This window comes from Anopheles bellator, chromosome X (genome assembly GCF_943735745.2).
Source record: "Anopheles bellator chromosome X, idAnoBellAS_SP24_06.2, whole genome shotgun sequence".
Taxonomy (NCBI): domain Eukaryota; kingdom Metazoa; phylum Arthropoda; class Insecta; order Diptera; family Culicidae; genus Anopheles; species Anopheles bellator.
Genome location: NC_071287.1, coordinates 2,237,629 through 2,249,929, shown reverse-complemented (window position 1 = coordinate 2,249,929; position 12,301 = coordinate 2,237,629). Strand labels below are relative to the sequence as shown.

General features: G+C 57.0%; 3 protein-coding genes across 3 annotated transcripts; 1 reads left to right on the top strand and 2 right to left on the bottom strand.

Annotated features, from left to right (window-relative positions):
* Nucleotides 1-4,315, bottom strand: LOC131213170 (transmembrane channel-like protein 1). Its single transcript, XM_058207152.1, has 5 exons — nucleotides 3,890-4,315; nucleotides 3,721-3,823; nucleotides 3,123-3,658; nucleotides 1,372-2,877; nucleotides 1-1,284 (listed from the first exon to the last, which is right to left on the bottom strand). The coding sequence occupies exons 1-5, from the start codon at nucleotides 4,157-4,159 to the stop codon at nucleotides 1,246-1,248; spliced, it is 2,454 nt and encodes an 817-aa protein (XP_058063135.1). The 5' UTR covers nucleotides 4,160-4,315; the 3' UTR covers nucleotides 1-1,245.
* A 2,237-nt stretch (nucleotides 4,316-6,552) lies between these two features.
* Nucleotides 6,553-10,705, top strand: LOC131213262 (NPC intracellular cholesterol transporter 1 homolog 1b). The gene is made up of 6 exons (XM_058207272.1): nucleotides 6,553-7,507; nucleotides 7,586-7,803; nucleotides 7,885-9,428; nucleotides 9,503-9,615; nucleotides 9,682-10,247; nucleotides 10,313-10,705. Exons 1-6 carry the CDS (start codon nucleotides 6,553-6,555, stop codon nucleotides 10,703-10,705), a joined length of 3,789 nt encoding a protein of 1,262 aa, XP_058063255.1.
* Nucleotides 10,706-10,802: 97 nt separating this feature from the next.
* Nucleotides 10,803-11,347, bottom strand: LOC131213261 (uncharacterized). The gene is made up of 2 exons (XM_058207271.1): nucleotides 11,052-11,347; nucleotides 10,803-10,971 (listed from the first exon to the last, which is right to left on the bottom strand). Exons 1-2 carry the CDS (start codon nucleotides 11,345-11,347, stop codon nucleotides 10,803-10,805), a joined length of 465 nt encoding a protein of 154 aa, XP_058063254.1.
* Between the last annotated feature and the right edge of the window lie 954 nt (nucleotides 11,348-12,301).

Sequence of the window (12,301 nt, the reverse complement as noted above, 5' to 3'; positions counted from 1 at the left end):
AGATAAGCATAATGTTTATATTGGAACATAACATAACTCACAAATCGCCACAGCATCGCTTCTGCCGTAGCCGATCCACAAAAAATTGCACCGGTACCAAAGAGCTCATATTTCAGTAACCGCTCCAATTTCGTCGCGTCTGCCCAGCAGCTAAGCTTTATAAAAATCGGTTGACGTTTGCCAGTTTTACATTACTTGTGATACACTCTATGAGCTAATAACGATGCTAATATTTGCTAGCCTCGAACGAAGAATAATATGAAGGAAGTTAGGAAGATTGTTTTGAAAGCGTTGAGCGATTGCAGTCCCGCTGGGTCTACCCCTGGCCGTGGACCGAATACTGTGAGCATCGCTAAAATTTCTACGGCTTGGTGAATTAAAATAAAACAATGAATTTAGCACAACGAGGATTGTCGAATTTGTTGAGTTAAGTACATAAAACGCCCGACTCCGTCTTTTAAAGCAGGGAAACTTTGCACACTACCTTCGAAATTTTTTTTTGTTACATTGTACAATTAACGACCAGCCGGTATATTTAGAAAACAGTACACAACAGTAAACATAAATAACATAATAGTGAGACAAAAACAAAACTGATAACAACAAGACTAGAGAAGATAGAGACTAGGTAATGATTCGAAACGCTTTGACTTCTGACTTTTTCGTATGCTTGCGGCCAGGTCAGTAGTTGTTGGTTCATAACAATTTCAGTGTATTAAATCATACACACGGTTTAGATTGAATTTTCGTTAAATGTGCTACACACTGTTACCATCGTTAAACATTCAGTTAAAAGCCTACGGGAACAGCTCGTTTTACGGTCAACGTCAATTGTGAATTGCGCGGTACCAAATGCGGACCAGTCAACGAAGTTACATAAAAGTGACAGAGTTCATCCGATTTTTATAAAACTTTGTTACTGACGTAGGCACATTGTTTGCCTCACTGTGCAGTTTGGGTTTCATTCGTGCATGACGATAACCGGTCATATCAAAGCTCTGTGTGTTGGGTGCGTTTGAAGATGCGACAAAGAAGGCACTAATCTTCGCAACCCACTAGGCTCTGGATCCCCGGCGGGTGGGTATCGAGAGTATGTGGCCGTCGATGTGGCCTCATTTGCTATACTGGTTATTATAAGTTATCGTTGAACTTTGTTGAGTAAATGGTTGGAGTAATAATGTGGGACATGGCTAAATGGGGCTCACGGGCTCACTGTCGCTCATTGTCGGTCTCCTGGCTGGTTTCTCATGCGCAGCTTCTCGGTGCGTTCCTCGCTCTCGGACCCTGGGCTCGGCGAAAGAGAAAGGAGTGATTTCAATCGGAATGGAATCGGAATGCGCGAAAAGTATCCCACAGCTACGGCGTACTTACGGCGATAGGCAAGGGGGCCGGCTCGGGTTCGTAGCACCAGGTGCCGCTTGGATCGGTCTCATACTCGTCCATTTCTCCCACCGTACGCCGACACCCGTCGGACCGCTCGGTTTCACCGGCGCACTCCTTGCCGCGCGCGATCCTGCTGAGGTTTGCCAGCAAAAACTCTTTATCCTTCGCCTCCATGCACAACAGCTCCTTGAGCAGCTTGACCTTGGCGATTTGGGCACGCGATTTAGCGCGCAGGTAGTACGCGACCACGCTCATCGCAAGCAGCACACCGCCGATGATGGCGGGCTTGGTGACGTACACGAAAGCGCGCCAGAACAGGTGTTCCTCGCGCAGCTTCAGGATGCCCTGCATGAACAGCTGGTACATGTACTGCGTTCCACGGAACGGACCGCACGTTTCGCTGACGGGCACCTGCGTGATGATGTACCCGTGCGTGAGCAGCACCGCGAACAGCGACACGAACACCAGCACCAGGAAGATGGTTTGCGTTTGACTCGAGCGCCACAGCTTCGTCGGTGGCTGGCAGAGGTAAATCAGCTCGAACTTGTTAACGTAGAACACGAGCAGAAACTTGACGGCGACGACGGGCACGAGCATCGGGGCGAAGAGCAGTCCGAACCAGAGCAGCGTCTGGTTGTAGATCAGGCCCAAGCTATGCGACTCGAGGCAGAACGGGGGCGGTCCCAGAGCCGCGCCGTAGCGGCGATGCAACGCGTACCGCGCGATGCGCGCCACCGGCAGCAGCACGGTCGAGAGCAGAAAGTCCACCACGACCAGCCGGTACAGCTCTTGGCCGACGGCCGTCTCCCAGCAGCCGGTTGCGGCGTGCGTGCGCGCCAACCAGTACACCACCAGCACGCCGATGATCGTGAGCTGCAGCAGAAACGTGCGCAGCAGCTGGATGTTGAGCTGTGTCGCGAGCTGGCGGTACTGCTCGAGGCGACCGAGCACCCGGAACCCGTACCGTCCGGCCACCATCGTGACGTTGGCGACGAGCGATACGTACAGCGCGGACCAGGCCGCAAAGTGGGGCGTTTCACCGCAGGTCACCAGCAGCGCCCAGAGGCAGGCGGCCACACCAGCAATGAGCACCAGGACGGTTGCGTGGGCGAGCGCGTGTATCGCTGTGCTGCGCACGTGCTGCCAGCGACCGGCCACGGTCGGCGAACGGGCTCGTTGGGCCAGGTGCTCGCGTAACTCCTGCCGGATGGTGGCGTGCTTGAGCCGTGCCGCTTTCGCGTTCGCGATCCCGTAGTCCCACCCGCAGAACACCTTGTGCGTGAGGATGTTCTGGACGGTGGCGCTCGCCTCGATGAAGCTGATGCGGTACGAGCGGCCCATGCTGATCGAGACGACCACGAACGTGGCCAGCGTTAGCAGCGTGATGGTCAAGAAGTAGGCGTGCGGCAAACTGTACTCGGCCGTGCCGGGTACCAGGCTGAACGAATGGTTGCTGTACGAACCGTAGTACAGCACCGAGTTCGTGAAGTAGCCCTAGTAGAGGTGGAACGGAGAGTGGGTCAGATATTTTTTGGTGGAATGGATATGAAACAAGATCGGCTGCGTGAGAGTGGATAGAGTGAACGGAACCCATCACAGCACGGTTCCAGTACCATTACAACTTACCAGCTTAGGAAGCCCTGCCCAGTGGGCAACGAGAGCAGTGAAAGGGTAAGAGTAAAAAGAGGTGCCATTACGGTTACCAGCCCCGCAAGGCTACGTGTCGGCCAGTGTCTTACCTCGCCCGTAAACAGATCGGCCAGGTGGAAGTGGTCCCTGGCGTTCAGCAGTGGCGGCTGCCGGGTGTCGGTTGGCCCGGCCAGTAGCTGCGGGAAGGTGACGAACGAGCCGACCAGCAGCAGCAGCGTCAGGTTGAGCACCAGCAGCCAGCGGAGAAACTTGAAGTACGCACTGATGCGGCTACCGAAGTGGCCCTCGATCTGCTTCATGCTGCCGTAGAACAGCTCGAAGTTGGTGACGAAGCTGTGCAGCAGCTTGGTGGCCCGGGCCGCGATCACCTTGCCCCGGTAGCGGTAGCAGCGCAGCAAACCGATCGACTTGGCGCGGGTCGCCCGCCGGTTAACCGTCTGCGAGAGCTGCGCCCTTATGAGGCGCTTGGTGGCGATTCGCTGCGCGATCGATTTGATCGCCTCGATGCGCAGCTGCTCGGCGATCGGGTTGTCGTCCATCAGCTGCTCGCGTTGCTCGAGCTCCATCGTGATGTGGTCCACGTCCGACCCGGCCGTCGTGATGAGATCGCCATCGATCGAGAGAGCTACGGATCAGAACGGACTACGTTAGTGCACCGGCAATAAAGTGGTCGGGTTGGACACTCACTCTTCTGGATGCGCGACGGCATCAGGCGGATCGTTTTGTTGTACACCGTGCGCTTGTTGTTTTTCACGCTGCGCCCAAAGTTGCTCGACCACCGCCGGAAGCTCTGCGGAAGGAACCAAAACGCAATTAGTGACGAATTACTATGCACACCACGCCGTATCCTGCGTACCTGCGAAAAGCTTTCATTGCCACCCTCCACCCGGTGGGTGCCGTTGGGTGGTGCCCGTGACTGGAAGCGGTCCTCGTCCATCGCACACGCGTCACCGTCGGGCAGGATCGTCGCACCGTCGTCACCGTCGCGCAGCACCTCGATTTTGTCCTCGTCGGACAGCCCCCCATTTCCGTAGCTGTTGTCCTGGGTGGCGCTGGTAGCCGCCCCCGGCTCACTGATCTCGATGTGGCACACCCTCGTATCATCGTACCGACGGTGGCGTGCCATTTGCGCGAGTTGATTGCGGTGGCGCAGGACCTCGAGAGCTTAGCTTTGATTGTCGCGGATCTGTCGCGGGCGCGGATCGGTTTCGGACTGCTCGGAGCACCGTTCGGTCGCACACATACTGGGCGCACGCTAGTGACCGCTCAAACCACTTCACTTTCGTCGCTGGCCCACAGGGAACTATCCCACTGACCACTGCGCGGCCACCCAATTGGGAAAGCTGCGTAGAGTTATTTACATTTTGCTCCGTTTGCCTGACAGCTAGAGGCAGTGCGTTTATACCACCGAATCCGTCACTTCGAGGTGCTTTACTCAAGTCACCGGCCCGTATGCTTTGCCTCACGGTGAAATGTTTCACCATTCCCGGTGGAGCTTTCGTTCGTGAAATGTTTCCGTGAAAGAAAAGCGAACCGTCGCAAATATGACCGCTTTCGAACATGGGCGGTTAGAAACCAACGTTAAAAAGTGTGAAGTCTAAGTATAAAACCTTTTTGTAATGCCAAATCGTTTACGCTTCGTGTGGCAGGCTTAACATATAAAAAAAAGTTTATACCGAAATGTCAAACGTGTTTACAATCGTTTTTTGACCAAAGAAATAAGAAAATAAAAATAAGAAAATAGGAATCGAAAAATTCAAATAATATCACAAATAAATAAGAACTTACATTATCCGCTGTTTGTAAATAGAGCATTTTGCAAACATATCAGGTACTTGCATTGAAACTTACGACTTTACAATACGTTAAAATGATGGCATTACTCAATAAATATAACAAATATTTTTTAATGAAATATGTGTCCGATAGCTGCGGTCATTACGCATCTAACGCAGAATAGATTGTTTGGCCAAAGTGTAAAAAACACCTATTTCGAGCATTTGAACATTTCACGTTTTGTTCCTGGTAAAGCGGAGTTATTACAACAATTCTAAACCCAAAAAAACCCTTGATGGACCTGTAAAAGCCCTGAATGGACCTGGTGAACCAGGTCCATTGCAACCAAAGCGAAATATTAGCTGCGCAATGGTTCTGCTGTGCACATGGTGGGTCAGGAAAGGTGTGGTGCACTTTAAGCTTTTAAAACCAAATAAGCTAATAAGCTAATTTTTCAAAATGACAACGCTCGACCCCACATCGCAAAACCGCCTTAAACCTATCTCGAAAATGTCGGAAAGGGACCTCTATTAATCCAATCGGAGTTTTTAGCCTTCTACATTGGGTTCTTAGCGTTGAACGAGTTGAAGTTGAACGAGGCAACCCAAAGAATGCTGAGACTTGTGGGAATTTTTTTAACACAGGAAGGAAACTACTAGCGGCCTCTCGAAGAATACTACAGGCTCCCCTCCTAGACACGTCCAACCCGGTATTCCCAGCTTACGGTCCTACGGTCAATCGTCGCCATGAAGTCCAGTACACGGGTAGTTGACGTAGTATGTTAATTCTTTCTATTCTGCCATCATCACTACATTTCGGACCGTTTTTCCCCCCTTCGATGTGGCTGTGACTCGTGTTGGTCTCGTGGGTTCACCGACCAACAACCGGTGGCTGCCCCCCCACGCCAGCCAGCTGACCACGGCTTGACCCGTTTTTATGGCGATAATCTCGAAACCCTTCTCGAGACTCGGACCTAACCCGGCCGCCCGGCCTAACCCGGAGGGGGATGATTGATCAACAAGGTTGTCAATGGGTCCCTCCGCGCTACGAACAGGATGGAATGCTGCATCTACGCGTGATTAGATAAGCTATCGGCACCGATTTCGCCAGGTGTTTCACTCCCGTCGTTGATGGTGATGGTGCCGATTGGGTGCCTTCGGAAGACAATCGGTGATCTGAAAGCTATTCCGGCTTCATTGCCGATCCGGGGCTGATTCGCCGAGGTTTGGGGTTTTTCCGGCCTCTGCGTCAGCCCGCTGCCGCAGCTCCTACGAGCTACCAAAGTTCGTCCGACTCGGCGAGGGGAGCACTCGGCGTGGTGTCACCGGGAGCCACCTGGCCAAGCACCACTTGACGAAATCCGTCCGAATCATGCGAGTCGCCGGCTCGGGTAGGTGCACCTGTGCAGTCGATAATCGCCCGCACTATCGTCGCTCGCCTTATCGACGATAGGCCGCTTCCTGGCCGGTCGAAGAAGCCGCAATTGGTCAATTGGCCAGAGTCGAGCGCTCGAGCCGTTGTCTACCTGGCCCGCTGTCGACGCCCGATCCGGCACAGTCTGCGGCGAGTGATCGACGTGCGACGACTCGCAATCGCTGCTGCCATCCATCGATCAACCGGCACCTCAACCGAACGAGCCCCAGAAGTGTGTTGGTGCTCTGGACTTCAAAGTGTTCCTCCACGCCCGTCTGTATGCGTGTGTGAAGCTGTTCGATCTATTGTCTGGGACGTGTCCACGCCACGATGCGCTCGAGAGTCGGTGTCCGGGGAGCGCTGGTCGTCGGGCTGGTGCTGCTACTGCTGGACGGCTCGACGGCGGACGAGCCGTACCATTGTGTGATGTACGATGTCTGCGCCGTGCTGGGGATCCACGCGCAGAACTGCCCGACCAGTGAGCCACCGAGGCCGCTACAGGACCCGGTCGCCATAGCGACGATGCGCCGTCGGTGTAGCTTCATGATGCCGACCGACGATACGCCGTTGTGCTGCGCGGCCTCGCAGGTAGCCGAGATGGACAAGAACTTCCAGCAGGCCGAGGGACTGTTCAGCCGCTGTACGACCTGCCTGCAGAACATGCTGTACAGTATCTGCAGCCTGGCTTGTCACCCGGAGCAGAGCCGGTTCATGACCGCGTACACCGATCCGTCCGGGACGTACGTGAACAGTGTCGAGTACCGGATCGACCGGCGGTACGTTGAGGGCACGTACGAGTCCTGCCGTGGGATCGTGCTCCCGTCGAGCGGCAAGTACGCGATGGACGTCGGCTGTGGCTACTGGGAGGCGGCTGGCTGCACGGCGGAACGGTGGTTCGAGTATATGGGCGCCGCCGACAACGACTTCGTGCCGTTCGAGATCCTGTACCGCATGGAGGAGGACCCGGACCGGCGCTTCAACCAGGAGACCAAGCACTGCGACGAGGCGTACGAGGGTTCGTACGCCTGCTCCTGCGTCGATTGCGAGGAGAGCTGCCCGACCAGCTCACCCCCGCAACCGGAAGACCCGGGGTTCACCGTTGGCGACCTGAACGGTGTCACCTTCACGGTCGCCGTCGTAGTCGGAGGCGTTGGGCTGGTGTTCATCCTGCTGTCGCTAATCTTCGGCCACCACCGACTGGATCGACCCGATTATCCCCAGTTTCTTGGCGGACTTCCGGCTGTAAACCGGGCCCTGGTCCGGTTCTTCACCGTCTGGGGCACCTGTGAGTGGTTCTACGCCGTTGCACACACTCTTCAACTCAACTCACTCTGACTCTCTCTCGCTCTCTCGCTCTGATTAGTTTGTGCCAAACACCCATCGCTGGTGCTGGCTGTCTGCTCGTGGGTGATCGGTGGGCTAGCGTTCGGGATTCAGTACCTGATCATCACCACGGACCCGGTCGAACTGTGGGCCGCCCCGGACAGTCGGTCGCGACAGGAGAAGGACTACTTCGACTCCCGCTTCTCGCCGTTCTACCGTACCGAGCAGATCTTCATCAAGCCGTACAAACAGGAATACGTGAGTGGCCGGGTTATATGCAGCTGAAAGCCGATCGATTAGTAATCAATCAAACTGTCTGATCTCGTCCCGACTCCTCAGTTCGTGCACCCGACGGCGGCCGGCGATCAGACGTTCGGGCCCGCCTATGACCGCGAGTTCCTGCTGGAGGTGTTCCGGTTGCAGCAAACGATCGAGCAGCTGGGACAGGCGGAGGGCCGTGGGCTGCAGCGCATCTGCTACGCACCGATGACGGCGGTCGGCGAAGAAACGCAGCTCCCCGAGTGCACGATCCAGAGCGTGTTCGGGTACTTCAAGAACAGTGTGGCCACGTTCAACAGCACCAGCATCGACCGGGACGGGTACGAGGTGAACTACCTGGACAAGCTGAACGGTTGCACGCGCAACGCCTACCTACCGACCTGCTTCGGCACGTACGGGGGTCCCATCGAGCCGGGCGTTGCCGTCGGCGGTTTCCCATCACCTGCGCCCGGCGAAAGCCCCGACTTCCGGCTCGCCACCGCCGTCGTCCTGACGTTCCTGATCGAGAACGATGTGGACCGGGACAAGCTGGGGCCGGCCGAGGAGTGGGAGCAGCGGTTCGTGGATTTTCTGCGGGACTTCGAGCACCCGCTCATGGACATCGCCTACTCGGCGGAACGCTCGATCGAGGACGGTATCGACGAGATGTCGGAAGCGGAACTGTACACCGTCGTCATCAGCTACGTGGTGATGTTCGCCTACATCACCATCTCGCTCGGGCGTATCCGTGGGTTCCGTCACTTCCTGCACGGCTCGCGCATCGTCCTAGCGCTCGGTGGAATCGTCGTCGTCCTGGCATCGGTCGCCTGCAGTCTCGGACTGTTCGGTTACATCGAGCTCGCCACCACGATGCTCACGATCGAGGTGATCCCATTTCTGGTGCTAGCGGTCGGCGTCGACAACATCTTCATGCTGGTCCACGCGTTCAACCGAGTGGATCGGAAGGCCACCCCGGACACGGCATGTGCCATCGGTTTGGCGCTCGGTGAGATCGGCCCTTCGATCCTGCTGACGTCGGCCAGTGAGTGTTGCTGCTTCGCCATCGGTGCCCTGTCACCGATGCCGGCCGTGAACACGTTCGCGTGGTACGCGACGGTCGCCCTGCTCGCCGACTTCCTGCTCCAGATCACGGCGTTCGTGGCGCTGATGGCGCTGGACGAGTGGCGCGTCGAGAGTCGCCGGCTCGATCTACTGTGCTGCGTCCGGTCCAAGTCCCCGCTCGGTGGTCCGGACGGCGGTGGGGCCGAGTCCGGGTGGCTTGAGCGGCTGACCGAGCGGATCTACGTACCCCTGCTGAAGCGTCCGACCGTGCGTCACGCCGTGCTCGCCCTGTTCCTCGTGTGGGGCTCGCTGTCGCTGATGGTGGTGCCGAGCATCGAGCCCGGCCTGGACCAGGAGCTCTCGATGGCCGAGGATTCGCACGTCGTCAAGTACTTCCGCTTCATGGCCGAACTCTTCTGGATGGGACCGCCCGTCTACTTTGTGCTGAAGCCCGGCCTCAACTACACGGACGAAGCGCACCAGAACCTCGTGTGTGGTGGAATCCTCTGCAACGACGACTCGATCCAGACGCAGCTTTACCGGGCCTCACTATACCCGGAGGTGTAAGTCCGTGTGTCACTTCGCCCCGCCCGTCCGATAACCTTCACCCGTTATCCTTTATGCCCCTCGAAAACAGTACGCACATTGCGCGGCCGGCCTCCTCGTGGTTGGATGACTACATCGACTGGCTGTCGATCGAGTCGTGCTGCAAGTACAACCCCTCCGATGGTTCCTTCTGCCCCAGCAACCGTAAGTGGTGTGGTACGCCCGATCACTGGAGACTGTCACTCACATCAATCTCTGTCTTCTGGCTAGTAAACTTCTGTACGTCGTGTACGCGCGAGTACAGCGACAACGGTATCCGGCCGACCGTGGCCCAGTTCGGTCGCTACCTGGAGTTCTTCCTGTCCGACCTGCCGGACGACAACTGTGCGAAGGCGGGCCGGGCCGCGTATTCGCGTGCCCTCAACTACGTCTGGGACTCGGCGGGCCGGATCAACGTGCACGACTCGTACTTCATGAGCTACCACACGACGGCCGTCACGTCGCGCCAGTTCTACACCGCACTGGAGGAGTCGCGCCGGATTGCGGACCGCATCCAGGCGATGCTGGACGAGCGCGGCGCCAGTGTCGAGATCTTCCCGTACAGTGTGTTCTACGTGTTCTACGAGCAGTACCTCACCATCTGGCCGGATGCACTGCTGTCGCTCGGCCTGTCGCTCACCGCCGTGTTCGTCGTGACGTTTCTGGTCACCGGGCTGGACCTGCTGTCGGCGCTCGTCGTCATCGCGCACGTCTTCCTGATCGTGCTCAACATGATGGGCCTGATGTGGCTGTGGAACATCACGCTCAACGCGATTTCCCTCGTCAACCTCGTCATGGTGAGTCACCGGAGCGCGGGGGCGAAGGCACCCTACTAATACTCTCCACCTTACGGTTTACTTAGAGTGTCGGCATCGGTGTGGAGTTCATTTCGCACATCGTGCGCACCTACCGGCAAGCCCGCGGTACCCGCCTGGAGCGCTCGTCCGAAGCGATGATCCACACCGGGAGCTCCGTGTTTTCCGGCATCACGCTCACCAAGTTCGCCGGCATCATCGTGCTCGCGTTCGCCAAGTCCCAGATCTTCCAGATCTTCTACTTCCGCATGTACCTCTGCATCGTGCTGGTCGGGGCCGCCCACGGGCTCATCCTGCTCCCGGTCGTCCTTACCTACGTTGGTCCTCCGCCCCCACCTTCATCACCCAGCCCCACCGATGCCAGCGTACTGGTGTCGAAGGAGAAGTCCCCGGTCGACCCGCTCGACGATGGAGCGCTGGCGGTCGAGTTCAAACTCTAAAACGCGAGAGCCCGGGACGTTGGCGTGATGTAATAATTTATTTACCTTATTTTTTTTCTGGCGGGGCCCAATAAAATCGCACACACTTAGCCTTAGCCTATGACGTCAGCTTGAACGGGACGCCGGTGAAGCGGGGCCGCTGGGTGATGCGGTCCGCGTTGATCTTCTCGCCGACCAGCGTGATCTGAGAGCGCTTCTTCGGGTGGTGGTGCAGGTGCACGTCGCAGCCGGCGTATCGCTGGAGGGGCTCGTAGTGCCAACCGTAGCTGTCGAGGTAGCGTTACTAGACGTTACTTACTGCGTCGACGGTGAGCGGTCTACTCGAGACCCCCGGGGGCCGGCTTACCATTGGCTCTCGGTCACCGGCTCCGGATACCGTTCCCGTGGACCTTCCGCTATCGTCTTCTCGACCAGCGCGCAGTACCGGTCAAAGTTCGGCATCCCGCTGGCCCGCCCGGCCGCCGTCGAGTCGTACTTGGACCAGAACTTGATCGCTATCGGTACACGCTTCAGGCTCGGCAGAAAGCTATCGTACAGCCGGATGTGGCGGTTCTGGCGGTTGATCAGCTCCTTCTCGAACGCGTACGACACGATGGCCGGTGGTCGCGATGGGCTGTCCTCGCCCTTCAGCAGCAGAGCCATCGCGGAGCGCACCGGGGACCGTCCGCGACCGTCGCAGATGGGCGACCCGGAAGAACTAATCCCGTGCCGAGCCTGCCTCGATCATCGCCGACTCATTTGCCAGCAGCAGCTACCCGAAACCCGACCCGACCGACCCATAATCAACGCGGGGGTAACCAGCGCCCCACTAATAGTAACGCTAGCAAGGGACGGCCCCGAAACGGTTTGGTAGTAGTGGTAGGGGCATTAGTATGGGTAGTAGTAGTAATAATAGTAGGCTAATGGCACGACGACGATGACGACGCTGAAGATAATAACCGTAACCAAACATGACTTAGCAGTGGCCCGGTGACTTAGCAGAGGCCGGGCCGGGTGGTCCTGGAGCGGCTCCTCCACTTCCTATCCACTCAAACCGCATCGTCCATCCCTCTTTCCGTTTTAAGGAACTGGACTCGCCGACAGTTGCGCCAAGAAACAGTCAGTCTTGAGCCGAAAAGAAACGAATCCATAACTAGACCACCACTACCACCACCGCAGGTGACCTTGGGCTCGGGGTGGGGGGGGTCTCAGAAACTTTTGCTACTGTCCCCTACCCGCCATTAGGGCGCCCGACATCACTCACCCCGTTCACCGCCGATGGGCCCCGATTTCGGCGGCCACAAAGCATTAATCGTCTGAAGTCGGCCCACCTTCCCAGGTCCTACCGGAAAAGTCATTTATTATTATTTCCTTCCCGGGGCCAGCCTGGAACTTGGGACTTGGGTGCGGTGGGCCGGGGTTTGCCAACAACAAGTGGTGGGTGAATGGGAGGAGCCCCATCTCACAGCACCTGATGCGCCTGCGGGGCCCACGTGGATGTTGTCGCAGTCGGGCTTGCCCTAGATAGGGTTGCTGTGTCCGTGAAAGTCAATTAGCCCAAAGGATGGAGCCGAGGAGGCTCTCTGAACCTTGCGTGCATGTTGAAATATTATAATC